Source organism: Octodon degus, unplaced genomic scaffold (assembly GCF_000260255.1).
Source record: "Octodon degus isolate 3935 unplaced genomic scaffold, OctDeg1.0 scaffold00011, whole genome shotgun sequence".
Taxonomy (NCBI): domain Eukaryota; kingdom Metazoa; phylum Chordata; class Mammalia; order Rodentia; family Octodontidae; genus Octodon; species Octodon degus.
Genome location: NW_004524587.1, coordinates 8016119 through 8041981, shown reverse-complemented (window position 1 = coordinate 8041981; position 25863 = coordinate 8016119). Strand labels below are relative to the sequence as shown.

General features: G+C 41.4%; 2 protein-coding genes and 1 non-coding gene across 5 annotated transcripts in view; 1 reads left to right on the top strand and 2 right to left on the bottom strand.

The window, feature by feature from the left end:
- Window positions 1-11689, bottom strand: part of Sf3b3 (splicing factor 3b subunit 3) — a 47198-nt gene extending 35509 nt beyond the window's left edge. Inside the window, exons 1-5 of the mRNA XM_004625795.3 lie at window positions 11572-11689; window positions 7890-8036; window positions 4931-5257; window positions 3960-4132; window positions 1870-2011 (exon numbers count right to left, since the gene is read on the bottom strand). Of these exons, the coding sequence (XP_004625852.1) occupies window positions 1870-2011; window positions 3960-4132; window positions 4931-5257; window positions 7890-7959 (712 nt within the window). The 5' untranslated portion in view covers window positions 7960-8036; window positions 11572-11689. The remainder of the gene's footprint in view (window positions 1-1869; window positions 2012-3959; window positions 4133-4930; window positions 5258-7889; window positions 8037-11571) is intronic.
- On the bottom strand, window positions 4576-4653 carry LOC111815141. The gene has a single exon (XR_002819924.1). It is a non-coding gene; the product is annotated as a small nucleolar RNA SNORD111 (small nucleolar RNA).
- A 240-nt stretch (window positions 11690-11929) lies between the features above and the next one.
- The window catches only part of Cog4 (component of oligomeric golgi complex 4), a 37009-nt gene continuing 23075 nt past the window's right edge, over window positions 11930-25863 (top strand). The window contains exons 1-6 of one of the 3 annotated variants that reach the window (XM_004625793.2): window positions 11930-12115; window positions 15484-15566; window positions 17452-17566; window positions 19807-19981; window positions 21410-21603; window positions 25286-25391. In XM_004625793.2, the coding sequence (XP_004625850.1) occupies window positions 11957-12115; window positions 15484-15566; window positions 17452-17566; window positions 19807-19981; window positions 21410-21603; window positions 25286-25391 (832 nt within the window). In that variant the 5' untranslated portion in view covers window positions 11930-11956. The remainder of the gene's footprint in view (window positions 12116-15483; window positions 15567-17451; window positions 17567-19806; window positions 19982-21409; window positions 21604-25285; window positions 25392-25863) is intronic. The other 2 variants (XR_002819879.1, XM_023709159.1) reach the window with 2 other exon arrangements.

Genomic DNA, 25863 nt, shown 5'->3' with positions numbered 1-25863 from the left:
ATAAAAATAAAATTTAACACTTAAGACAAATACATCTCACAGGCATAGTGGCATAACTCCATCATTATAGTTCTTGGGTGGCTGAGAGAGGATTCGTGTTTGGGCCAGTCAGGGCAATTTAGCAAGATTCTATCTCAAAATAAAATAAAATTTAAAAAACTGGGAGAATTCAGGAGGCTAAATAAAAAAACTATAGCAAGTTCATGGAGGCCTGGGCTACATAGTGAGTTCAAGACAACTGTGGACTACCCAGTAAGACCCTACCTAAAAAGAAAAAAAAAAAAAGAAGGAAAAGAAAAGAGAAGACAAGACCACTAAACTCAAAAAGCCAGGCTTGGTGACACACAGATATAATCCCAGTATTTGGGAGGCTGAGGCAAGGAGGATCACCCTGAGTCTGAAGCCAGCCTGAAAAACGTAACAAGACCTTGTAAAAAAAAAAAAAAAAGAAAGAAAAGCTGAGAGTATAGCTTTGGTAAGCACTTGCCTAACAGGTAGTAGGCTCCTGAGTTCAATCTTCAGTATTGGGTGAAAAAAAATCCTCTTATTTTCCAAAATCCTGTCACAACAGACATATAGTACTTCACTGTGGACAACTTAAGTGCAACTCAGTTTCAAAACTGAGTTTTGATCATGGCCAGGGATATAGCTCAACAGTATAGCACCTGTCTGCCAAGTTATTCCTAGTACCAAAAAGAAAATACTAGATCACTCTTTCCCAAGCCTGTTGAAATGCAGATGATTACAAATACAGTTCTGTCCTCCTTCAGCCTTTTAATATGATGAACATATTTAAAGTGGTAGCTTTATTCTTTGAAAAGCTTTTACTATCTATCCTTTAGAGAAATTCAACAATAAAATTTCCCTGAAAATCATGGACCATCGGGCCGGTGTGACAGCTCAGCAGCATAAATGCCTGCCTGGCGTGCACAAGGTCCCAAGTTCAATTCCCACTACCGAGAGAAAAAAAAAAAAAAAAAGAATTTGCATTAATTATTGAAAATGTCCTATTAATCAGCTTGGAAAGTGACTCACTGATAATTTGTTTCCCAATAAAATAAAATAAATTTTAAAAAATCATGGAACATAAATCTTTTGGAAGAGAAAATTTGGGGGGTTGGGGAGATAGCTCATAGAATAAGTGCTTGCCTGGCAAGTGCAAGGGACTGAGTTCAATCCCCAGTTCTATGGGGGGGAAAAAAAAGGATTTTTTGCGGGGGGGCCCCACTCAGGATACCTTCAGGGCAGGTCTGGTTTTGGCTTGAAGATGAGGGGATTGAACCATAGCATCCTGAGCCTGACTGCTTTGTTTCAGCAGCCACTTAAACACCTGAGCTAACTTTGACTACTGCTCCTCTTTCTTTGATAGATAACAGTCTATTCAGGATTTTAAATTTTTTTGGTCAATTTTGGTAATTTTTTTTTTTCTTTTGGCAAAACGAGGGATTGAACTCAAGCCCTTGTGCTTGCCAGGATAATGGTTTTCAAAATACTATTTCTTCTAAGTTTTCTAGTTTATAAACACATTTTTATCTTGTTAGATTTATGTCTTTTTTTGGGGGGGACAGGGTTCAGGCTGGCCTTAACTTCACTATTCAGCCCACACTAGGCTCACAATGATTTTCAAACTCAGTGATTGTCCTGCCTCAGTCTCCCAAATACTACATTTGTGCCACCATGCCCAGCAAATCTATTCTATTTCATGTCTTTTCAAAGAACAACACTATCATTCTACCACATGAACTCTTAACAAAACATAGACAAAATATTCATATTTATAAGAAATGGATTAATTTCCAAACACCATTAAATAAAACGTATTAAATTTGGATATGGAATAGACCACGTAAAGAAGTTCTACAAGAATACCTGTAATTAGGAAGTTGCCATGTTCCTCCAAAGGCTCGCTATATTTTCGGACCACATGATTTAAACCAAGGTCTAGCTCATAGAAAGTAAGTGTCTGCTGGGTATTAGCTGCTGCTTCCCCTGTTGGATCATTGTCTGCTTCCTATAGGGTAGTACAGTGGCATGAAGACTTATCAGTACCGTAATAAATAAGTAAATAAATATCAAAAACACATCTAAAAGACTTCAGGAGCACATTCTACAAATGAAACACAGAGGGCCACAGATGCCAAATAGTTTAACAAAGTTCACATTGGACTGGGGAGAGAGCTTGGCAGCATAAAGATCTGCCTGGCAAGCGCAAGGACATGGGCTCGATCCCGATACCAATCTCCAAAACCAAGGATGGTGGTCCACGCCTATAATACCAGTGCTGGGGTGGCTGAGACAGAATGATCATTACAAGTTGAGCTGCATAATGAGACACAGTACCAAAAAAATAATTATTAATTTTTTTTCAAGGGCCAGCCAAATAACTCAGCACCTACAAGCAGGCCCAGGGGCCGGGGGTTCAACCCCCAGGCCTGCTGTGCCTGGGACAACCCCACCCCCAGGGCATGCTGAGATGGCAATTGAGACTGGGTGTGGTAGGGCATGCCTGTAATCCCAGCTCTTGGGAGGCTGTGAACAGGCGGATCACTCTAAGTCCAATCTAGTAGTAAGACCATGAACACCCTGTAGACCATTCCCTAAAATAAAAAAAATAATTTTTTTTAAAAAAATTCACACTAGCTGTATCTTCTGAGTGTCCACTTTGAAGATAATAATATGCAACATATTAACTTGTTAATTTCCTATTATTTTGATTTGAAATTTTGTATTTTTTTTTTCACTTAAAAAAAATTAAAAAAGTTCACACTACTATATAATGGCAGAGTTAGAATAAGGACAAAAAACAAATCTTCGATCCAGAAAGTCACTCAAAGCAAAGAATTCTCTGCTTTCCACCACCTCTCTTAGAAAAAAAAATCCTAAACACAGCTGTACCTTTTCTATACAACTTTTTGCAAAAATACTTTAACATGAAGTGCGTTTAATAAAGCAAAAGCTGGGGCTGGTGAGATGGCTCAGTGGTCTAAAGCACCTACTTAGAACAAGCTTAGCAAAGCACAGGGACCGCAGTTCAATCCCCCAGCACCACATGCAGCCAGCCCCGACCCCTGGTGGGCTGAGCTGGCCACACACACACACACACACACACACAAATAAAAAAAATATGTGGGAAAAAAAAAAAAAAGCAAAAGCTAATATATAGCCCAGCGGTGACAAACCTATGGTATTTGTGCTTTTAAAATAAAAGGGGTGGGGCTGGTGAGATGGCTCAGTAGTCTAAAGCACCTACTTAGAACAAGCTAAAGCAAAGGGACGATGGTTCAATCCCCCAGCACCACATGCCAGCCAGCCCCGCCCCCTGGTGGGCTGAGCTGGCCACACACACACAAAATAAAAAATAAAGAAATAAAAATAAAATAAAAGGGGTGGTTCTTTGGGTGGTGGGTGTTGAGACAAGGTCTCACTATGCAGTTCAGGCTGGCCTTGAATTCACTGTGTAACACAGGCTGGCCTCAAACTCAGAGATTCTCGTCTCAGCCTCCCAAGTGCTGGGATTATAGCCACGCACCACCACACCCAGCAAAACAAAAGATGTAAACATGACTTTTTTTCTAAATTAAAGCTTCAGTATTCAGGTTTAATTGTAGTGTTGGCCCTTTGGAATAAGTGATTTTGGGTTGCAGTTTAGGCACTTATCTCTACAAGGTTCACCACCACTGACATAGCCAATCAGTTAAGCTCTAAAACATTCCAAAGGATTTCAGGAAAGCATGTGAATTATGGGACTATGAAAGGTATCTGTTCATAGAATAGATTTAATATCCACACAACGAACCAGCCATAGTGGCACACGCCTGTAATCCCAGCATTTGGCAGGCTGAGACAAGTAAGTTACAGGCCAGACTGAAGTACACAGTAGGACCCCATCTCAAAAAAAAAAAAAAAAAAATCCACACAATAAAACAATTAGGCTAACACAGAGATAACTGGTCCATTACCTCATAATCCATTTCCAGACAGGCAAACATTGGATTTTCAAATCCTACATCTACTCCAACCACATGATACACTAAAGTGTTCGCTTTGTGGGCCTCCAATGGAGACGAAATGGTAAGGCGGGCTGCCGCATCTCTGTTCAAGATATACACCAGCTTTTGTTTCTCAATAGCGCCTACAGTTGAGAGAAGACATATCAGATTTACAAGTAGTAAGATTTAAAAAACAAATAAATTCAAATCATGACTACTTTTAAAAGATTATTCTTATTAGAATTAAGAGCCAGAGCTTGGCATGGTGGCACGTATCTATAATCTCAGCACTTAGGAGACTGATGCAGGAGGATCTCTGTGAGTTGGAGACCAGCCTGGGCTACAAAATGAGCTCTAGGGCAGCCTGAACTGCACAGCAAGACTCCATCTCTAAATAAATACATAGGTGTATTCTCTGGGGTTTTTTTTGGCGGAACCGGGGATTGAACTCAGGGCCCTGTGCTTCCTAGGTAAGCGCTTTTTCTACTGAGCTATCTCCCCGGCCCCATATTTTTTATTTTTTGTATTCTTTGAATTATAGATTAGAGCAAATGATTTTGTGACTACTCTGAGTGTTGCCCTTTAGAGGCCTGATCAGATACACAGAATTTTCTTCAAAATTTATCAGAGAAGAGACATGAATGTGAATCATCACTTCAGGCTGATGAAAGCAACTATTTTCACTATAATTTTTGCTATAGATTAAGTCAATGAAAATCATCTCCCACAAAGTGAGAAATAGGTACCTTAAGATTTTCCCCACTGTTTTAAAAATGACTTTTAAAAGCTTTAAACCACAGTATATCTAAGTATAATGCTAAACTTTACTGATGTGAGTGATACAATACACTGGTGCACTGCCAAGATCACAGCACTGTTACCCCCAAATGATCACTTAATCAGAGATCCACTCGCTAGAATTAGAAAAGAAAGTCACTTACTAATCATAACAGCTCGCCCTTTGGGATCCACAGCTAAGAACTGGCCAGGAACAATACGGCGGCACCCACTTTTGCCAAATGTTTCTTGATGAATTTTCTCAAACATATTCTTAGATGGCTGGTATTCCAAGATAACAATCCGACCTGAGTCACTGCCAACTACAATGTAGTCTTTGGTGCCACCTGTCAGCCTAAAAGCCATGAGTGACCGGATAACACCAAATACTTCCACAGTAAGGAGGGTATGCACTTTGCCAGTGTTAGGGTCTGGACGGAGTAGCTCCAAGATCTTTCCACGGGAAACAACAATTTCTTGTTGTTTGGTTCCTAGATAACCAAAAATAAAGATCACACAGAATCACAACTCATCCAAAAAATAACCTGGATAGCAAATGCCAGTGAAGAAAACTATAATCAAGTAAGTTGGGGGCTCAGCATTTAATTTTATTCTTTTTGAAAATGTACTTTTCCCAGATAAAAGTGATCTAACAAAAGTGGCACCAAAGAAGGCTTTTTTCTTTTTGTCTTTTTGAGACAGGGTCTTGCTATATAGTTCAGGCTGACCATGAATTCACTTTGTAGCCCAAGTTGACCTTGAATTCACACTGATTCTCCTGGCTCAGCCTCCCAGTGCTGGAATTACAGGAGGATCAGTATGAGTCTGAGCTGCACAGTGAGACCCTTTTCCAAATAAATAAAAAATAAAAAAATAAGCCAAACACCTAACAGTTAACTTTGTTCCTAACACACCTATTACTCTATCATGATAAATTGACATTAAATGTTTAAAATAAATTTCTCCTTCACAAATTTCCTTTCCAGCCAGCGAGACAGCTCAGTGGACTAAGCACCTGCTTAAGCAAACACAAGGACTGGGGTTCAATCTTCAGTACCACATGCCATGCTAGCCCTACCAGCCCCATCCAGGGATGCACTGAGCCAGTGACCCAGCCTGGGCGTGGCAGCGTACATCTATAATCCCAGCACTTGGGAGGTTGAAAACAAGAGGATAACTATGAGTCCCAGCTGCACAATGAGACTCTGTACAACAACAATAAAAAGCAATTTCCCCCTCTAAGCTCAATCAACCTGTTGTCAACATACTGTTATTTTCACTGCCATCCAGACTAGAAACCTATACACTTCACTTTCTTATCTAATTCATGCATATAAATGATTTTTTTTAAAAAGGGCAGTGAAGGGGCTGGCGAGATAGCTCAGTGGTCTAAAGCCCCTGCTTACGCAAGCATGCAGGGACCTTGGTTCTGTCTCCAGCACCACATGCCATGCCAGCCCTGCCCCCAGGGTGGGCTGAGCTAAGCTGACCATAAAAAAAAAAAAGAAAAAAAATAAAGGAAACATTTTTAAAAAAAGGGCAGTGAAAGGGGCCAGGGAGATGGCTCAGTAGGATAAGCACTTGCCTAGCAAGTGCAAGAGCCTGAGTTCAATCCCCAGTTCCGCAAAAATAAATAAATAAAAAGGGCGGTGGCTGGGCTTGGTAGTGCATGTCTAATCCCAGCACTGGGGAGGCTGAGGAGATCACTGTGAAGCCAGCATGGGCTACATTGTGAGTTCAGAACCAGCTTGAACTACAAAGTGAGACCCTGTTTCAAAAAAAGAAATAAAACAAAAAAGTAGAAAAAAAAATATTCAAGTGAACCCCTCAGCAGCACAGTAAGAGCTGTAAAAAAGACCAGAGGAAAAAATGCTAACATGAGAAAGGTGAATTTTACAGATTAACTTCTGCTTAAGTACTATACAAGAACTTTTAAACTGGAACCTCAATAAAACTCTCATGAGTTGCCTAATTTCTAGGGAGATTAACTTGCAAATGTTCAATCTACAGTGGGGGAAAAAAGTTTCACTTTACACACATTAGTACCTATTTTTCTGTAAAGCTGTATCTCCTAATATTTCTTTTTCTTAATCTGATACCAAAACTTCACAAATCTGGCTTTAATTCCTCTTTCTAAAAACATCACCCCACCCCTGCAATATGTGGATGTACCAATTCCCTGACATTAATGTAATTACTATACATATAAACATATACTAATAAAAAATTAGCTCCCACCACCTCATTCATTTTTCATGGCACAATGTAGTTGAACAAAACAGTAGCAAATGACATCTCTCTACCTAAACTATACCTTTCTTTCTTACCTACAACTCCTACAGTCTTTTCAAGCACCCACCCAATGTCCAGCCCTTTAAAAAAAATACTCCTGATAACCTGGCATATACCTTTACACATTCTTCCTGCCTGATTTAAAGTCAAATTTACTATCAAGAATCATGACGGGGGCTGAGGAGATGGCTCAGTACAATAAGCTCTTGCCTGGCAAGCACAAGGGCCTAAGTTCAATCCCCAGTTCCGCAAAAAAAAAAAAAAAGAATCATGACATACACATTTGTTATGCATCACAGAACTATACAAACTAGCCCTAACAAAAGAGCCAAGAAATAAATGGATAAGAATCTCATAAGAATCATTCCGTAGAAAAGACAGGTTCCTTGGCAACCCACTCAGGTACCCTTCTGTCTCTCTCTCTCTCTTCTAGCTTTCTTTCCCTCAATAAATGTAACCTGCCCCCCAAAATCATTACACACTTGGGAGGGCAGAGAACGTGAAAATCAAGATGTGTTAAGTACACATACCAACTCCTCACAATCAATGTAATTATTACATAAGCAAACATAATAAATGTAAATAACTTTTAAAATTACAATTAAAAAAGAAATGTACATTTCAAGCTAAGAAAGATTTCTGAAATTAGTTAACAGAAAATAAGGTTAAATTTAACATTATTCTCAAAGGTTATAAGCTAGATTTAAATTGTGCACATTTACAACCACTACTTTCTTATACATGGAAACATTTCTTCCACAAGATACAAGAAAAAAATGTTGTATATATTAATTCATTTCAATTTACAAAGATAGTAGCTATAGGACTCACCAGAGAAGTTGCCATGAATGGCAAAGCTGATGCCAGTGGCTCGCTGCAAGGTCAAATTGTATAAGAACATGATGACAGCAAAACTGAGCCCCTCAGTATTTCTATTCCAGGCCTTGGTTTATACCAACAAGATAAGATCAAAGCAAGCTAAGAACACAAAAACAGAAAAATAGCTAAGCAATTGTTATTTCTACAGAAATTTTTATATACATATAATTTTTTTTTCCCAGGGGATTGAACTCAGGACCCTGCGCTTGACAGGCAAGAGCTTATTGTACTGAGCCATCTTCCCAGCCCACGGGACATCTAATTAAGAAAACAGAACTAACAGAGTAAGGCCTATTGAAGAATACACATAACCTGGGTTGGTAGCACGTTCCTGTAATCCCAGTGCTGGGGCGGCTGAGACAGGAGGATCACTGAGTCTGAGCTGCATAGTGAGACCCATGTACTATATAAATATTAAAAAAAAAAAAAAAATGCCATACATATAATCACTGGAGAGAGGGCCAGCCAGATAGCTCAGCAGACTAAAACACCTGTTTGGGCAGAGCGCAGTGGCCAGGGTTCGATCCCAATGTGCTGGGGCAAGCTGAGAGGCGATGGAGACCAGGCATGGTGGCTCGCAATCCCAGCCGCTGGGAAGCTGAAAACAGAAGAATCACTACAAGTCTGATCTATGTAGTGAGACCCAGTAGACCCTGTCCTTTATACAGGAAAAAAAAAAAATCACTGGTGAGAGTATTTTCTACACATAGTACGAGTCACCATGCTATCAGCTTTGCTTCTTTTTATACTTTTTTTTTTTGAGACTGGGTATCCCTACATAGTCCAGGCTGGCCTCAAACTCGCAGCAATCATCCTGCCCAGCCTCCCAAGTGCTGGGATTTTAGTCATGTACCACCACACCCAGCTTCTGCTGTGCTTCTAGTTTCATAAAAATCTTAACAGTGTATGCAGTTTATATTCACTTTGTACAAAAAAAAAAAACTAAGGCTTGAAAATTAATTAAATCACTTACTGGACAGGGTGGTACCCATTCTGAGAGTTTAAGGAAGGAGGATAGCAAGTTTGAGCCCTTGGGTCTTCCTGGGCTCAATAGGCTGAGGATATAGCTCAGTGGCATAGTATTCTGCCTGGCAAGCTTGAGGTACAACAACAACAAAAAAATTGTCTCAAAACCTTTTTTTAAAAAGGCTGAGGATTCAGTAGAAAAAGTGCTTGCCTGGCAAGTGCTAGGGCCTGAGTTCAATCCCTGGCTCTAACCCCACCCAAAAAAATATGCATATAGTATATGTATATATACATATATATGTGCTGAGGATTTATGTAGTTTAGTGCAGAATCCTGGGTTTCAATCTCTAGTACCCCCCCAAAAAAAGGTCACTTGCCTAGTATACAGCAAATGGTAATATTTACATTTTTTTTATCAGAAAACTACAGAATTCTATGTTTACATACAGTACTCAGTTCGAAATTCAAAACATAATTCTTCCTGGGGGCATCAATTTTACAAAATTACATTGTATCTATCCATGCCTTGTACATATGTATACATATATACTATATATATTTTTCTTCAACCAAAGGCTGGGTATTACATTTTATATACTCACACTATACTGCAACTTATTTTTTTTAATTTAATTTCCTTCACATAGCAATAAACAGGGCATTCTCGCTTCTATTTTACAGCTGCAGAGTACTTCAATGAATGAGTGTAAATCAACCAAAACTCTACTAATGAATATTGTTTGTTTCCTATCTCTTGCCTCTATAAATAGTACAGCAAAAACAACAACTTACATGTGTGTGAGCTTATCACTCAAATTTCTGTAAGTGGAATTGGGTCAGTTGAGGAATTCATGCATATGAAATCTGTTTTGGGTTTTTTTTTTTTTCTTCTTCTTTCTGTTCTGTTTTTTGGAGACAAGGTCTCATAGGGTGGTTCAGGACACCCTTGAACTCAATGAACTGTCCATGTAGCCCATGCTGGCCTTAAAATTTTGATTCTCTTGCCTCCACTTCCTGAGTGCTATGATTAGTTATGCACAACCATGCGCAGCATGCATGTGAAATGCTGAGAGACATTGCAAAATAGCCTTTCAAAGAAACCCTAATGCCAGGTGTGGTGGTATACATCTGTAGTCTCAACACTTGAAAGGTAGAGGCAGAAGGATCACTGGAAGATCATGGCCAGCCTGGACTACACAGTGTGTTCAAGGCCAGGCTGAGCTACATCAAAAAAACTATTTCAAAAAACAAAGAACAAAACAAAAGAAACCACCATTGTAGACATGTAAAATTTTAAACCTGTTCTACTTTACTGAGATAGTTTTTAAAAAATACTTTCCCGACATACAGATTATGGAAATTTTAACGAAAATTTTGAATAATATTCATAAAAAAACCTACCAATTCACATGCCCTGTGAGTTCCTGTTCCCTCAAAACGTACTTATAAGACTTTTGATCTACGCTATTGTATCTCTGTAGCTTTCTTTTGTACTTCATATACAGCCCTATATTCAAGGGGTAGTTAGGTTGGGGGAAGTGTTGCTATTACTTCAGGTGGTTGTCTGGTTTTGCAGTGTAGGCTGGCCTTGAACTATGTAGGCCAGGCTGACCTCAAACTGGTTGTAATCCACCAGCCTCACCATCAAATGGGATTACAAGCCTGTTCTCATAAATATTGCGTCTAGGCCGTGAGTGCTTGCAAAGTGAGAAAACCAATCGCGCAGTCTACGAAAGATTCCAACATGGGAGATTTTCCTATATACCTTTAATATTCTCCAAGGGTCACAAAGATAGAATAGGAAAAACTGTCAGCTAACTCTGAAACCCTGAACAGCTCCAACGAAGCTGTTTTTCTTTCACTGTAATTGCATGGAAAAACTCCGGCTATCTTCTAGGTGTTTTTAACTGATACAAGCCACTACAAACCTAAGGATTCATTTTCCCCCACCCTCTCCACCTACACTTTTACCCTGGGTAATGGAAAAAGGTACGTTCTGCAGGAAGATCCGTCAGTACTAAAGAACAATGTACCAGGGAATAGTAACAGAATTTGGGAGGCTTGTAATGCAACTTTCTCCCACATCTGTGAGAGTACTGAGATTACCACAAGGAGTTTTGTGGGATTACGCACACCATCTCTTCTCCATGTTCCAAGACAGAAACATACTCCAACTATAACGTTTTCTACATAGGTACCATACCTCACTTTGCACAAGAAAAAGCTAAGAGTCAGAGGACAAAACAAGTTAACTACCGAAGCACGAATTGAAACAAGGCACCTAGATCCAACGACTGTTTCTGTTCTTTATGCTTTTTAAGCCTACTTTCTGGTTTTACAGTCTGCCGCGGCGGATGACCTTCCCGCTTATTTTCATACCTCCCTGGGTCACACAGGACCCGAGGCCTAAAAACGAGGCACTTTCTACAAGCCTTATTTTGAGCAAAGACTCGCCCTCATTCTACAAACAGAGAGAAAATAAAATAAAATAAAACAACAAAACGCCGTTTTGATTTGCCTGCATTCCCCTGGGACACGTCCTGGCGTCCTGGCCGAAACACTCAGGCCTAACGCGCCGCGGAGACTCCCGCCAACATGTCGGAGACCCTCCTAGGTGGCCGCTCTCAACTTTTCTGAGACGGGAGAAGTCTTAAGGTCACTTGCTTACCTTACAGAGGGAAGGATGGCGTAGATATCCGATGGATCCTGGAAACTTCGAAGCCTAAACTACCACCGTTAATCCGCCGGCGTCCGCCATTAGCCCTCGAGACACGGAGCTTTCTGGCAGCGCGCGACGGAAAAAGCTTCCCAACTCGCGCCTGAAGTATATATATATATACAAAATTTTAAATGCTTCCGTCAGTATTTAAAATTACTTTAAAATACGATATTATGCTAACTTTACAGGATTATATAAAATTAATAGATTTTTTTTTTAAAAAAAGTAGTTTTAAAAAATGAGTTAGTTGGGCACTGCAGTGGGCAGCCAAAAGTCCCAGAGCGCCAACGGGGAAGGACCCTCACTGGCCAGGAAGTGACGGAGGGGGTCCAAAATGGCGGACGTCGAGTCAGCTGAGAAGTTATCTAGCGTTTCTCGGCCTTCGGAGGGGGTTGGGGGAGCCTGCTGCTCCGAAATCTCCACCGAGCTCATTCGCTCCCTGACAGAGCTGCAGGAGCTGGAAGCTGTGTACGAACGGCTCTGCGGCGAGGAGGTGGGGGGCTGAGCCTCTTTCCAGGAGGATCGTTGGGCATAGGAGCCGTCCGTCTTGGAAAATCCGGGTTTGGGGAAACGCTCACTTTACTGGGGGATATAAAAAAGCAACTACCATAGCAGCCTCAGCGTATAGAGGTATTTGAGGAGGCCTGTCTACTTTGTTCCCTCTTGTCAGATACCCGCAAGTTTGTAATCCCTGATACCTGGGCGATCTGCACTCTTCCCCAAACCTGATAGTGACTTTTCCCTTGTGTAGGTCACCGTAATATTTACGGACCCGAATAACGTTAAGCTGAGAGTATGTGGTAATTGCCAGGTTCTCCACATAAGAATTGCACGACCTAGAAATTGAAAATCACGAACTATTTCCCGCTCTCATTTAGACAAAAAGTCATTACAAATGAGTTTGAATTTTAAGACTTCTTGTAGGAAATGATTTAGAAGTGTAATTTTAGCGTTTGGATCAAATTAGTGTTTAGCTTTGTAAATAGTTGAGTGTATTTATATCTGTCAGGGTCTTGTGTTCCTTGTAGTGGCCTGGAAGTTCAGGAGCCTCAGCCTCAGCCTTTCAAGTAACTGGGCTTGTAGACTCAGATCATCATTTCTGGCTAGGAGTTTTAAGATTAAGACATAACTGTTTGGTCTTGTTGTTAGGGGGGTATCGAACTCAGGACCTCAGGTTTGCCAGGTAGGCACTGTATGACTGAGCTAAAATCCCAGGCCCTAACTCTGGTCTTGGGACAAGTCACTTTATCTCTTGTACTTCTGATGTTCTATGAAATGAGGGACATGGACCAGTTTAAGATTTCTTTCCATTGATGATCTTTGACAAGCATGGTAGTGCACGCCTGTAATCCCAGCAATTGGGAGGCTGAAGTAGGATCACCTGTTGTTCAAGGTGGGCCTGAGCTACATAGACTCGAAGAAAAAAAATAATAATAGTGTTCTACCTTTTGTCTTTTCACTTTTTTGTGGCAGTCTAATGTCAGTTCACTTTCAAATATCTTTTGGGTTCCCTGCTAGTCAAAATAAATCTCACCACATGCTGTGCTGGCCCCGCATCCCCCAGGCACACAGAGCCAGCCACTGAGGCCGTGTGTGGTGGCAGACTAATCCCAGTGCTGGGGAAGCTGAAAACAGGAGGATCACTAAAAGTGTGAGCTGCATAGTGAGATCCTGTACCAAATACATTTTTTTAAAAAAAATCTAAGCTCTAATACAAAAATTTGCCAGCTTTTAATGTATTTAGCACAGGGTCTATAAGGTCTTACTATCCAGATCAGACTCAGCGATCCTCCTGTTTTCAGCCTCCCAAGCGTTGGGATTACAGACACACGCCATTACACCCAGTCTCAATTGCTGTCTCAGCGCAGCCTGAGGGTGTAGCCAGCACAGCATGGGGGGTTGTTGAACCCCAGTCCCTTTGTCTGCCTAAGCAGGCGCTTTAACTCACTGAGTTATCTAGCCAGCCCTTCAGCTGTTTTGCCAAACTGAACTTTTAAGTAAGGGTGAGCACAAAACAGCCTCAGGGAGGGGTCATTGATATCTTTAAATATTTTCAAATACTAAATTGCATCAACACAGGCATTGTGGCGCACAGCTGTATTTCAGGCAGTTGGGAGGCGGAGGCAGGAGAATTGCAAGTTTGAGGGCAGCATGGATTACATAGTAAGCTAAAGACAAGCCTGAACTGCATAGTGAGACCCTGTCTTAAAAAAAATTCATCAACTCTAGCAGTTTCTGATAGTATTTTCAGCAACGTGTACTTGAAAAATGTAGTGTTTTTATTTTTTTTTACTTAAGTATTTTTGACATAACATTCCTAATCTTGTAGTCAATGAGTCAGTACTTTGGAGGGCAAGACATGGTGACACAGGGACCTATAATCCTAACCCCCAGGAGGATCCTTGGGAGTTTGCTGTAGTTTAGACTTCATAGTGAGATTGTCTTAAAAAAACCTTTAGAGAAAAATTAGGGAAATCTCATTCATAGATGTAACAGTGTTTTTTCTGTGATTGTAGTCGGTGACTGCCAGGAAAGGTTTCCTTCTGGGTACTGTTTTGATAAAAATGTATAGTGAAACCTGTACTCTGTTAAGCACTCTGTATATTATCTTGTCTGATTTCCACAACTACCCTATAGCTTATTTTATAGAAGAAACTAAAGTGAAAGAAGAGTATATCAACTAAATTAGGACAGTAAATAGCTTACCCAATATAGAATTGTGTTTATTCCCTGTGAGTACTGACTGTGGAGAACAGTTTTTGTTTTGTTTTGTTGTTGTTTGTAAATATCCTTTTTTTCCTTTATTGATTTTACTATTGATTTTACTTTTAGTAAGATTTTTTAAGAGTGGGTAGAATTAGGTGGGAAGAGGGAGATTATTCTTTGTTTTTTGTTTATTTATTTGTTTATTTATTTATTTGTTTTGTGTGTGTGTGGTCAGCTCAGCCCACCAGGGGTCGGGGCTGGCTGGCATGTGGTGCTGGGGGATTGAACCGCAGTCCCTGTGCTTTGCTTAGCTTAGCTTGTTCTAAGTAGGTGCTTTAGACCACTGAGCCATCTCACCAGCCCCAAGATTATTCTTTGTAACAATTTTTTTTTAAGAATTGAAGTCTGACTTTATCTTTTTTTTTTTTTTTGCGGTACTGCGGATTGAACTCAGGACCCCGTGCTTGGCAGGCAGGCGCTTATCTAGCTTTATCTTTTATGGGATCAAAAATATAAAATCTTGTATGTTTACATTCTAAAATATAAATTTTAAAGTTTAAAAAATTTTTTAAAGCTCAAAAGTCCGCATATACATACATATACTATCATCTCACCTCATCAGTTTTTGTTATATATTTCAGGGGTATCACGTGGGTACTTAGGTCTGTTTTGTTTTTATGACTGCCACTTTATAAATTTCATTTATTTACCCACTGTATTTTTAATCCTCTCTGTATAAGATACTATACTAGCGATAGTGAATAGAAGTTTATTTTTTCACAGTGTAGTGGTCATCTGCTGGATGGCGTAAGGTATGCATAAGGTAATGATCATCAAATGAAGCATTTTAAGTCCAAGGGAGCATGGTGGAAGGAAATGAAAACTTTGAAAGGGTATTTGCCTTTCAGCTAAGGAGTTGGTTTAGATAACTTGTAAAGTTCTATATACTTTTGGTACAGGATCTCACTATGTAGTTTGGAGCCTCCCCAGCACTGGGATTAGGGTGCCACATGTGGTTTCAGGGCTGGCACTGCTTGCAGTACCAGGAATCAAACCCAGATCCCTGAGCTTCCCAGGCAGCACTTAGACTGCTGAGTTCTCTCTCCAGCCCTTCCTTTCTTATTCTCATGACAAGATGTTTCCTCTGTGTTTCAGAAAGTGGTGGAAAAAGAGCTGGATGCTCTTCTGGAACAACAAAACACCATTGAAAGCAAGATGGTGACTCTCCACCGGATGGGGTGAGTCTGCACCACAGCAGGAGCTGTGGTAAATTCCAAAAGCATCCACTGCATATGTTATGATTTTTCTGTTATAAAGTGTCAAATTTGAGGGACTGGAGAGATAGCTTAGTAGAATAAGCACTTGCCTGGCAAACACAAGGTCCTGAGTTCAATCCCTGGTACCGCAATAAAATAAAGTGTCAAATTTGAAATAGGTATATTATCTCAAAGTTAAGTGCATACTTAATGATATGGGTCATTGATTTATTTTTAAAATTTTATTTATGTATTTGGCACAGAGTCTACAGGGTTTCACTACGTAGATTGTACTCTTAGTGATCCTCCTGTTTTCAGCCTCCCAAGTGCTGGGATTACAGGCACAGGCCACCACACCAGTCTCAATTCCCATCTCAGCCTGCCCTGGGGGCGGGGCTAGCACCGAAGTCCCAGCTGCTGTGGTCTGCCTAAACAGGCATTTTAGTCTGCCGAGCTATCTGGACAGCCCCTGATTCAGTGATTTATTAAAGTCTTTGAAATTAAAAATGCAGTTCTGTTATCCCAGCCCAAACTTACTGGATCAAAAACTCCAGGAATGGAGCCCAAGAATATGTATTTTAACAAGCCATCCAGGGAGTTCTGATGCATATTGCAAATTTGAAAACTATTGCTTTTATAGATTTTGTATATTTGCTAATCATGAAAGCCAGTTATGGTGACATGCACTGGAATCCCAGGTACTCTGGAAGCTGAACCAGGAGAGGACCATAAAACCAAGGCCAGCCTGAGAAACTTAATGAGATCCTGTCTGGAGAAAGAAAAGACTGGCCAGGATATAGCTTCGTGGCATAGCAAGTGTGAGGTTGTAAGAAAAAAGAAAAGGCTGAGGCCAGGTGTGGTAGTATATACCTGTAATCCCAGCACTCCAGGAGGATGAGGCAGGAGGATTGCTGTGAGCTCAAGGCCAGCCTGAACTATGTAGTGAGTTCAAATCTAGCCTGAACTACATAGAAAGACCCTGTCTAAAGAAAAGAAAAGAGAAAAGAAAAGAAAGGACTGGGGATATAAGTTTGGGGGCCGGGGAGATGGCTCAGTGGAATTAAAGTGCTTCCCTGGCAAGCACAAGGGCCTGAGTTCAATCCCCGGTTCCACAAAAAAAAAAAAAAAAGAAAGAAAGAAAGAAAAGAAAATTAAAAGGGCTATGGATATGACTTAACATTTCTTTTTTCTTTTTTTTAGGACAGGGTTACAGGGTCTCACTGTGTAGATCAGACTTAGGGATCCTCCTGTTTACAGCCTCCCAAGTGCTAGGATTACATTTGTGCGCCACCACGCCCAGTCTCAATTGCCATCTCAGTGAGCCCTGGGGGTGGGGGTGGGGCTGGCATGGCCCAGCCTGATTTGATTGTTTGGGTTTTTTTTGTGGAACCAGGAATTGAACTCAGGCCCTTGCCCTTGCCAGGGAAGTGCTTATTTTACTGAGCCATTTTCCCAGCCTCCCCCAGCCTGAAATTTTTGAGAAGGATTTTTCATGTGTGTGTGCCTACTTCAGGCTGCCTTAAGGACGGTTCTGGTGCAGCTTCTGGTGCTGGGAATCTACCTGTGGTCCTGTGCACCTGACTGCATTTGCCCAAGAGGTACTTCAAACGACTGAGCTATCCAGCAAGGCCCCAGCTTAACTTTTCTTAAGTTCTATCTCCAGTTATAAAATCAAAAAATGGAGAAAGACATTAATTTTTTTATTAAGTAGAAGTCTGAGTTCACAATAAAAACTCCTTAGAGAAAGCTGTGTGTAGAGTGAACTAAGCTGAGTTGCAAAGAAATGTAAGATGCAGTCTATATTTACAAAATAATGTTTCCATGTGGTACTCCTACCTCTATACGTGCTGGTAATGTCTTTCTCCAGGCCCAATCTGCAGTTGATTGAGGGAGATGCAAAGCAGCTGGCTGGAATGATCACCTTCACCTGCAACCTAGCTGAGAATGTGTCCAGCAAAGTCCGTCAGCTTGACCTGGCCAAGGTAATGGCATAGTGCATTTTTTTGTGGCCAGCTCCCCCCACCATGAGGAGCAGAGCTGGCATGGCATGTAGAGCTGGGGATTGAACCACGGTCCCTGCGCTTGACTAAGCTTGCCTAAGCAGACACTTTAGACTACTAAGCTATCTTGCCAGGTCTCTCCATTATGCTTTTGATATCTGAGTTAATAGAGTTTGGGAAAGAAGCAGCTGTCTAAAGGCTAGAGTAACACTATCCAGTAGAAATTTAATATGAAATAACCAGACAAAGGTATCACATGTAAAACTCAGGTCAGTTGCTCTTACACATGTAGACATTAAAATTTTCAATAATGGAGCAAATCCAGCAATGTATAAAAAGGATTTTATAGCTGGTGTGGTGATGCATGCCTATAATCTCAGGATCCAGGAGGCTGCGGCATGAGGGTCACTGCAAGTTCAAGATCAGCTTTAGCTACATAGTGAGTTCAAGGTCAACCTGAACTGTGTAATGAGACCCTGTCTCAAAAAAAAAGAAGAAAAAGAACAATAGACATAGTGGCACATATCTATAATCCCAGTGTTTGGGAGGGTTAGGCAGGAGGATCACTATGAGTTCAAGGCCAACCTAGGCTACATAATGAATTCAAGGCTAGTTTGAACTACGTAATGAACCCTGTCTCAAAAAACAAAAGCAAAAATACCCAACAGGGCCTGTGAGATAGGTCAGCAGACTAAGCACCTGCTTAGGCAAGTGTGGGAACTGGGTGGACCCAGGGTGCACTGAGCCAGCAACCGAGTCCAGGCATGGTGGCACACCTGTAATCCCAGCACTGGATAAGTTAAAAACAGGAGGATCACTGACCCTCTATCAAATACATTAAAAAGAAAAAAATACTAATCAAATGAAGGGAGCATCCTTAGCCTGATAAATCCCAACTGTGAAAATTCTATGCTAAAACTCGCTGGCGAGAGAAAGAATGCCCCCTGCCTCCCAGCAATGAGGAACACGACAGTGCCGTATTCCTTCTGGCAGGGCAATTAGATAAGAAAATGAAATGGGTAACCCATTTTGGAAAAGAAGAAATTTAGTATGAGCTACCTACATAATTTTAAATTTTCTTTTTTTTTTTTTTTTTTTTTTTTTTTTGAGATAGGATTTTGCTATGTAGTTCAGGCTGGCTCCCGACTCACTATGTTACACAGGCTAGTTTCAAACTCACACTGATCCTCCAGATATGGTAGCACGTGCCTCTGATCCCATTACTCGGGAAGGAGAGGCAGGAGGATCTCCAAGTTTGAGACGAACCTGAACTACAAAGTGTGTTCAAGACTAGCCTAAATTGCATAGTGAGACCCTGTCTCAAAAAAATACTTCACAGTAACTCTCACGCCTCAGCCTCCTAAGTACTAGAATTACAGGCATGTGCCACCATGCTGCTTCCCATTTTCTTTTATCACTTGATTACAATGTCATATTTCCAGAGTATCAGGCACAGTTTGACTCGACTGCAAATTTTAAAATAACGGAACTATAAATATGGATTATATTATTATTTCTATACCTGCTTCCATGAAAATGAATTATTTCACTACATTAATAAAATTGTGGCTGGTGATACAGCTCAGTGGCATAAGTGCCTGCCTGGCAAGTGCAAAGTTCTGAGTTTGATCCTTGGTACCACAAATTTTCTTTTTTTTTTTTCTCAGAACTGGGGATTGAACTCAGGATATTCTACTGAGCTATCACCCCAGCACCTCCTGGTACCACAGAAATAAATAAAATCATGTAGCTAGGTATGGTGATTCACATAGGAAATTCCAGCACTCTGAAAAGCTGGAAAAAAACAAAAAAGCTGAGGTAGGATGATAACAAAAGGAATAGAGATGCAGCTCAGTGAGAAGTTTATGCATTCAGTCCCCAGTACCACATAATAAAATAAAATCCATATAACTTTTAGCATCTTGATATATCATCATGAGTTTGGCAGTTAAAGCAAGAAGGACCTATAGTTGACCAGATTCAGCTCTTGAATCACACTACATTCTGAGAAGATTTTTTTTGTGGGGGGCTGGCTCCAGTTGCCTTAAGGGCAGGTCTAGTAAGGCATATGGAGCTGGGGATCGAACCACAGTCCCCTGCACTTGACTGGGTTTGCCCAAGCAGGCACTTACACAACTGAGCTAACCCACAAGCCCCCATCCTACATTCTGGAAAATAGTTTTTGAAAGAACATTGTTTCTAAGCATGAAGTCTGTTTGCAGAACCGTCTCTATCAAGCCATTCAAAGAGCTGACGACATCTTGGACCTGAAGTTTTGCATGGATGGAGTCCAGAGTGCACTGAGGAATGAAGACTTCGAGCAGGCTGCAGCCCACATTCATCGCTACCTGTGCCTGGACAAGTCAGTCATTGAGCTCAGCCGACAGGGCAAGGAAGGTGGGCATCTCTAATCTGAAAGAGGTTAAGTCACCCAGAAAAAGAGCATGTGTTGTTAGGAAGTTTCTTACCTGCCAATAGGATCTAGGTAAATCCCCTACCACCCCAGAGCAGATGTTGTTCCCATTTTATGGGAAAGGAGCTGAATCGATATCTACTAATTTGGGGCCAGAAGGTTCTTTGTAATTGACCATATTCCTATTTACAAAATGAATTATTAAGGGCCGGTCAAATAGCCCAGTGGATTAAAGTGTCTGCAAGTAGGCTCAGGAGCCAGGGGTTTGATCCCCAGCCTGCCATGCCGGCCCTGCCCCTAGGAAATGCTGAGGTGGCAATTGAGACTGGGTGTGGTGGCGCACACTTGTAATCCCAGCTCTTGGAAGGCTGTAAACAAACAAATCAGCACCTACTTAAAACAAGCTTAGCAAAGCACAGGGACCGCGGTTCAATCCCCCAGCACCACATGCCAGCCCGCCCCGCCCCCTGGTGGGCTGAGCTGGCCACCCACACACACACACACACACACACACACACATAAATAAAATTAAATTTAAAAAAAAAAAAAGTCTGATCTAATAGTGAGACCCTGAACGCCCTGTAGACCCTTCCCTAAAAAAATACAGAAAAAAAAAAAGAACTGTAGCCTGACATTCTACCCTTCCATAATCTTAACTCATCTTGACTTTCTAGAGCGCTCACTCATGCACCCACTCATTACATGGAGAGTTGTTGAGTTCTTCACACCAGAACGTGTACTACGTGAAATACTCTGCAAATACTATTTCCCTGTTTCTGCTTTTGTTTCTTTGCTTATGTCATTCTCTTCTGGAATGTGTGTTCTTCCTACTCAGGTCTGGAAACACCTGCCCATCTTTTTTATTTATTTATTTATTTATTTAATTTTGTACAGGGTCTCACTAAGCAGCTAAAACTCACAGTGATCCTCCTGTTTTCAAGCCCCCCAGTGCTGGTATTACAGGCACGCACCACCTTGCCAAGACTCAGGCTCTGGCTTAGCACACCTGGGGATTGGGGGATAGGGAGTGCCACTCAGCATATGGTGCCAGGAATCGAACCCCAGTCTCTGCACTCCTGCCATCTTCAGAAGATGGGGCATTGCTTTCCCTAGCAAGCTTTTTTGATTATTTCAACCAGAAATAAAACTTTTGGGCAAAAAATAAAGACTTGGGCATCTTTTTCTGACCTAACAATACTGAATTTTATTATCGCCACCTATGCCCAAGACTTGTCTTTTACTTGACTGTAACTTATAACAGTGGGGTCGTGGCTGATTCGTTTTGCTTTCGTAGTATCTAATACACAGTAAGTGCTCAATACACATTTGTCAAATGAATAGTGGTGCCCAGAGTGGCATGCACCTGACCCAGAGCCTTTCTTTCCATTTTCATTTTTCTCTGCATTGAGCAGGGAGCATGATTGATGCCAACCTGAAATTGCTGCAAGAAGCTGAACAGCGTCTCAAAGCCATTGTAGCAGAGAAGTTTGCCATTGCCACCAAAGAAGGAGATTTGCCCCAGGTGGAGCGCTTCTTCAAGATTTTCCCATTGCTGGGTTTGCACGAGGAAGGTTTAAGCAAGTTCTCTGAATACCTTTGTAAGCAGGTATGGCCCCTGTTATGGTTTGTGTCTAGTTGTCCCCCCAAAGCCTCATGTAATCATGGGATGGCTTCTCGAGTTTGTGATCAGTTATTGTGGATATGGGTGCTGCACCTGCCCTATCGCAGGGAATGTGCATTACAGTGTAAGGGGAGAGAGCCTACCTAGCTGCCTGAGCTGCAGCCACTCCCTTTGCTCTCTGCTCTTTGCTATCACTGTGAAGGGCTGCTGTCTGCCATGTGCTGCTCTGCCTTGGAGCCAGCTGAGTGTGGACTAAAACCTCCAGTAACTGTGAGCTAACCTTCCTTCCTTCCTTCCTTAATTTTGAGTGTCGGGTGTTTGTCCCAATAAACTGAGACAGACCCCCAAATGCTTGGCAGGGTAATGATATTGTCTCTGTCTACAGATCAGGGCACAGGATGGGTGCAGTTTGTTTTTTTGTTTTTCCCCTTTGGGTTTTTGAGACAGGGTCTTCTGTGTGGTTCAGACCAGGCTTAAAGTCACTTTGAAGCCCAAGGTGTCCTCAAATTCACAGCAATCCTCCTGCCTCAGTCTCCCAAGAACTAAGGTCATAGGTATATGCCAGCACACCTGGCTCATGAGTATCTACTTTCTATGGCTACCTTTTTTTTTTTTTTTTTTGTGCAGGGTCTCACTAAGTAGGTCCTCATAGTGATTCTTCTGTTTTCAGCCTCTGAAGTGCTGGGATTATAGGTTCTCATGTCACCACCACACCCATGCTGTCTCAACGTCTTAGCACACCCTTGGGGTTGGGCCAGCACTGCACACTGGGGTCTTTTGTCTTTTTTATATGACTTCTTTTTTCTCTTGCTGTAGTCTGTGGGACTGGATGCATGCATTTAGTCTGCACATTTTTCCAGACTTCTGTATACCAGGCATGTCTTAGATATTTACCAATAAACATTTATTTCCAGGTGAAAGCACTGCATAGGAATATTAAAATTCAAGTTTTCTAACAAATAGTATTTACCAGGGGTTTTTTTGTTTGTTTGTTTTTGTTTTTTGCAGAACGGGGGATTGAACTCAGGCCCTTGCACTTGCCAGGCAAGCACTTATTCTACTGAGCCATCTCCTAGACCCCATATTTTGTTTTTTTTGAGACAAGGTCTCACTGTGCAATTCAGGCTGACCTTGAACTCACTCATTAGACCAGGGTGACCTCAAACTCATGACAGTCCTCTATCTCAGCCTCCTGAATGCTGGAACTGCAGGCATGTGCCACCACACCCAGCTATGTTTTATTTAAAAATTCAGCTTCTTAGCTGGAGAAAAGCTTCTTCATGTGGCATGTGTAGACAGTTTTGTGGAGTTTGGGAGGGTTGGGACAGGGTCTTGCTATATAGGTTAAGCTGGTCTTGAACTCAGTATGTATCCTAGGCTGGCCTCAAATTTGCAGCAATCCTCCTGCTTCTGCCTCTGAGTGCTAGGATTATAGGTATACATACATCACCATGCCGGCAGTTACAGGGATTTAAACTGTCGTTTCATTTCTTCCAACCCAAGAATTCTCTGCAGCCTAACAGTATTCTTGGCCAACCAGATCAGCGAATTAAAGCCCCTGCAAGCAGGCACAGGGGCCAGGGGTTCAATCCCTGGGCCTGCCATGCCAGCCCCGCCCTTGGGGTGCTCTGAGGTGTTGGTTGAGACTGGGCATGGTGACGCATGCCTGTAATCCCAGCACTTTGGAGGCTATAAACAAGAGAATCACTATGAGTCCGATCTAATAGTGAGACCCTGTAGACCCTTCCCTAAAATACCAGAAGAAAAAAAAGTGTTCTCAAAAACCACAGTATTCTCCCATAAGAAAAATGACACTGTCGCATATATACTGACATTTTATGGCCTAATATATTTGGTTTATTAGATGAACAAGGGACAAAAGAGCAAGCTGATACTGTTTAAAACGAGAGGGTAGCAATATAGACATACATTTGTGTGAGCACAGGATACTTTGGATGCTTTTTTTTTCCCCCTTCACCCCCTTCACATACTTTAGAAGTTCCAGAGATGTAGGCAAGACATAGGGCTATTTTTGCTGAATATACCTTTGTTTTGTTTTGTTTGTTTGTTTTGGCAAAACTGGGGATTGAACTATACCTTTGTTACTTTTCTTTATCTTTCTTTCTTCTTTTTTTTTTTTTTTTTTGTCCTTTATTGTAGGGATAGGGTATTCAGGGTCTCACTACTAGATTGGACTCATAGTGATTCTCCTGTATACTGCATCCCAAGTGCTGGGATTATAGGTGCATGCCACCATGACCAGTCTCTTTTTTTACTTTTCCACATTTTAAGGATGTGTTTAATCCATTCTAAAACATTAATTAAAAGGTGAATACATTTGTTCTCTGTTACTTTTTTTAGGACACAGTCTCACTGTGTTGTTTAGGCTGATGTTGAACTCACTAAGTAGTCTGGGGGCCAAGGAGATGGCTCAGTAGAATAAGCACTTCCCTGGCAAGTGCAAGGGCCTGAGTTCAATCCATGGTTCCACAAAAAAAAAAAACCTAAGTAGTCCAGACTGGCCTTGAACTCAATTCTGAATTACAAGTGTATATCACCACACCTTCCTCTTTCATACTTTATTAAATCGGTACTTTGCAGGGCCAGCGAGATAGCTCAGCAGGCTAAGCGCCTGCTTTGACAAGCGCAGGGACCTGGGTTCAATCCCCGGTCCCACATGCTGTACCAGCCCCACCACTGGGGCGCACTGAGCTGGCAGACAAGTTCGGGCATAATGGCACACATAGATCCATAGATTGCTATGAATCTGACCTGCATAGTGAGACCCTGTACCAAATACATAAATGAAAAAAAAAAAAAAAAGAAGGAAAAACTCTGGGTGGGACACAAGCAATCATAATGTAACACTGAAAAAAAAAAAAAAAAAAAATCAGTACTTCGCATTCTAAAGAAATGGCTTTTATTTTTAATCCCTTAAAAGACTATTCCATGGTACCCAATTTGTGTAGCACTATAAAGCACTATTAATGACAATAAGTGACACTTAGAACTGAGTGTTAAAGTTGAGATCATCTCTCCTTTTGCTAAAGTAGTCCTTTTTTTTTTTTTGGCAGTCCATATTTTCAAACAAAAAATAAAACAGCACTGAGGAGGCTGAGGCAGGACCAGCTATGAGTTCAGGGCCAGCCTGAATGACATAGCAGGCAGGTAGGCAGACAGGCAAGTAGCCAAAAGCAAAGCATTATTTAATCCCTCTGGTAGAAAAATCTACTACTTAACTCAAACTCTTTGTTTCAGATCAGAGACCCTCAAGAGAAGCCCCTGTCATTACACATCAGGGCAAATCCAATGGGAGGGGCTAGGGATATTGCTGGGTGGCACAGCACCTGCCTGGCAAGCACAAGGTCCTGAGTTCAATTTCTGGTAACCCAGCTCCCCCTCAAAAAAAGAAAAAAAGCCAATGGGAGGCCTTTTTGTTTTTTGAAACAAGCTCTCAGAAATACAGTCCAAGCTGGCCTTAAAGTCACTATGTAGCCCAGTTGGCCTCAAATTTAGCAATTCTTCTGCCTCAGCCTCGCAGGTGCTGGGATTATAGGTGTGTTCCATCACGCCCAGCATCACAGGCCTTTTCTGAAAGCAGACTGTTATGAGGCTGGCCTTAAGTCTGAGAAATACGTGGATTTTAGTTGTTTTTTTTTTTTTCCAGGTGGCCAGTAAAGCTGAGGAGAACCTACTCCTGGTGCTGGGGTCAGACATGAGTGACAGACGAGCTGCAGTCATCTTCGCAGACACACTCACTCTCCTATTTGAAGGTGAGCATCTTTGGCACCATAGAGAAGCTGGAGACATTCCTGACACCCACATTCTAACCTTCCTCTTCTCTCCTCTAGCCCAATCCTATAACCTAATTCTGTAACTTACTGTGTATTGATTTAGTACAAAATTAACTTGCAGATTTAGTTATATGGTAGTCTCTCCAATAGTTTGATCCTCCCTGTTCCTTAAGAACTAAAGTCTGTAACAGTAGCTTTAAAATGAATTTCTGGAGAGACTGTGATTCCCAAAGACCCTGTGATCACAAGGGCCTGAGTTCAATCCCCGGTTCTACCAAAAACAAAACAAACAAAAAAGACCCTGTGATATTGCTGGAAAAAACAGTATCAGTACAACTCCTCAGGTATTTGTTGGTATACAAGTCACTGTGTATATTTAACAAACAAATTCACTCAGCACCCAGAAAGAATGGCTATCATAAAGAAATCACCCAACAACAAATGTTGGAGA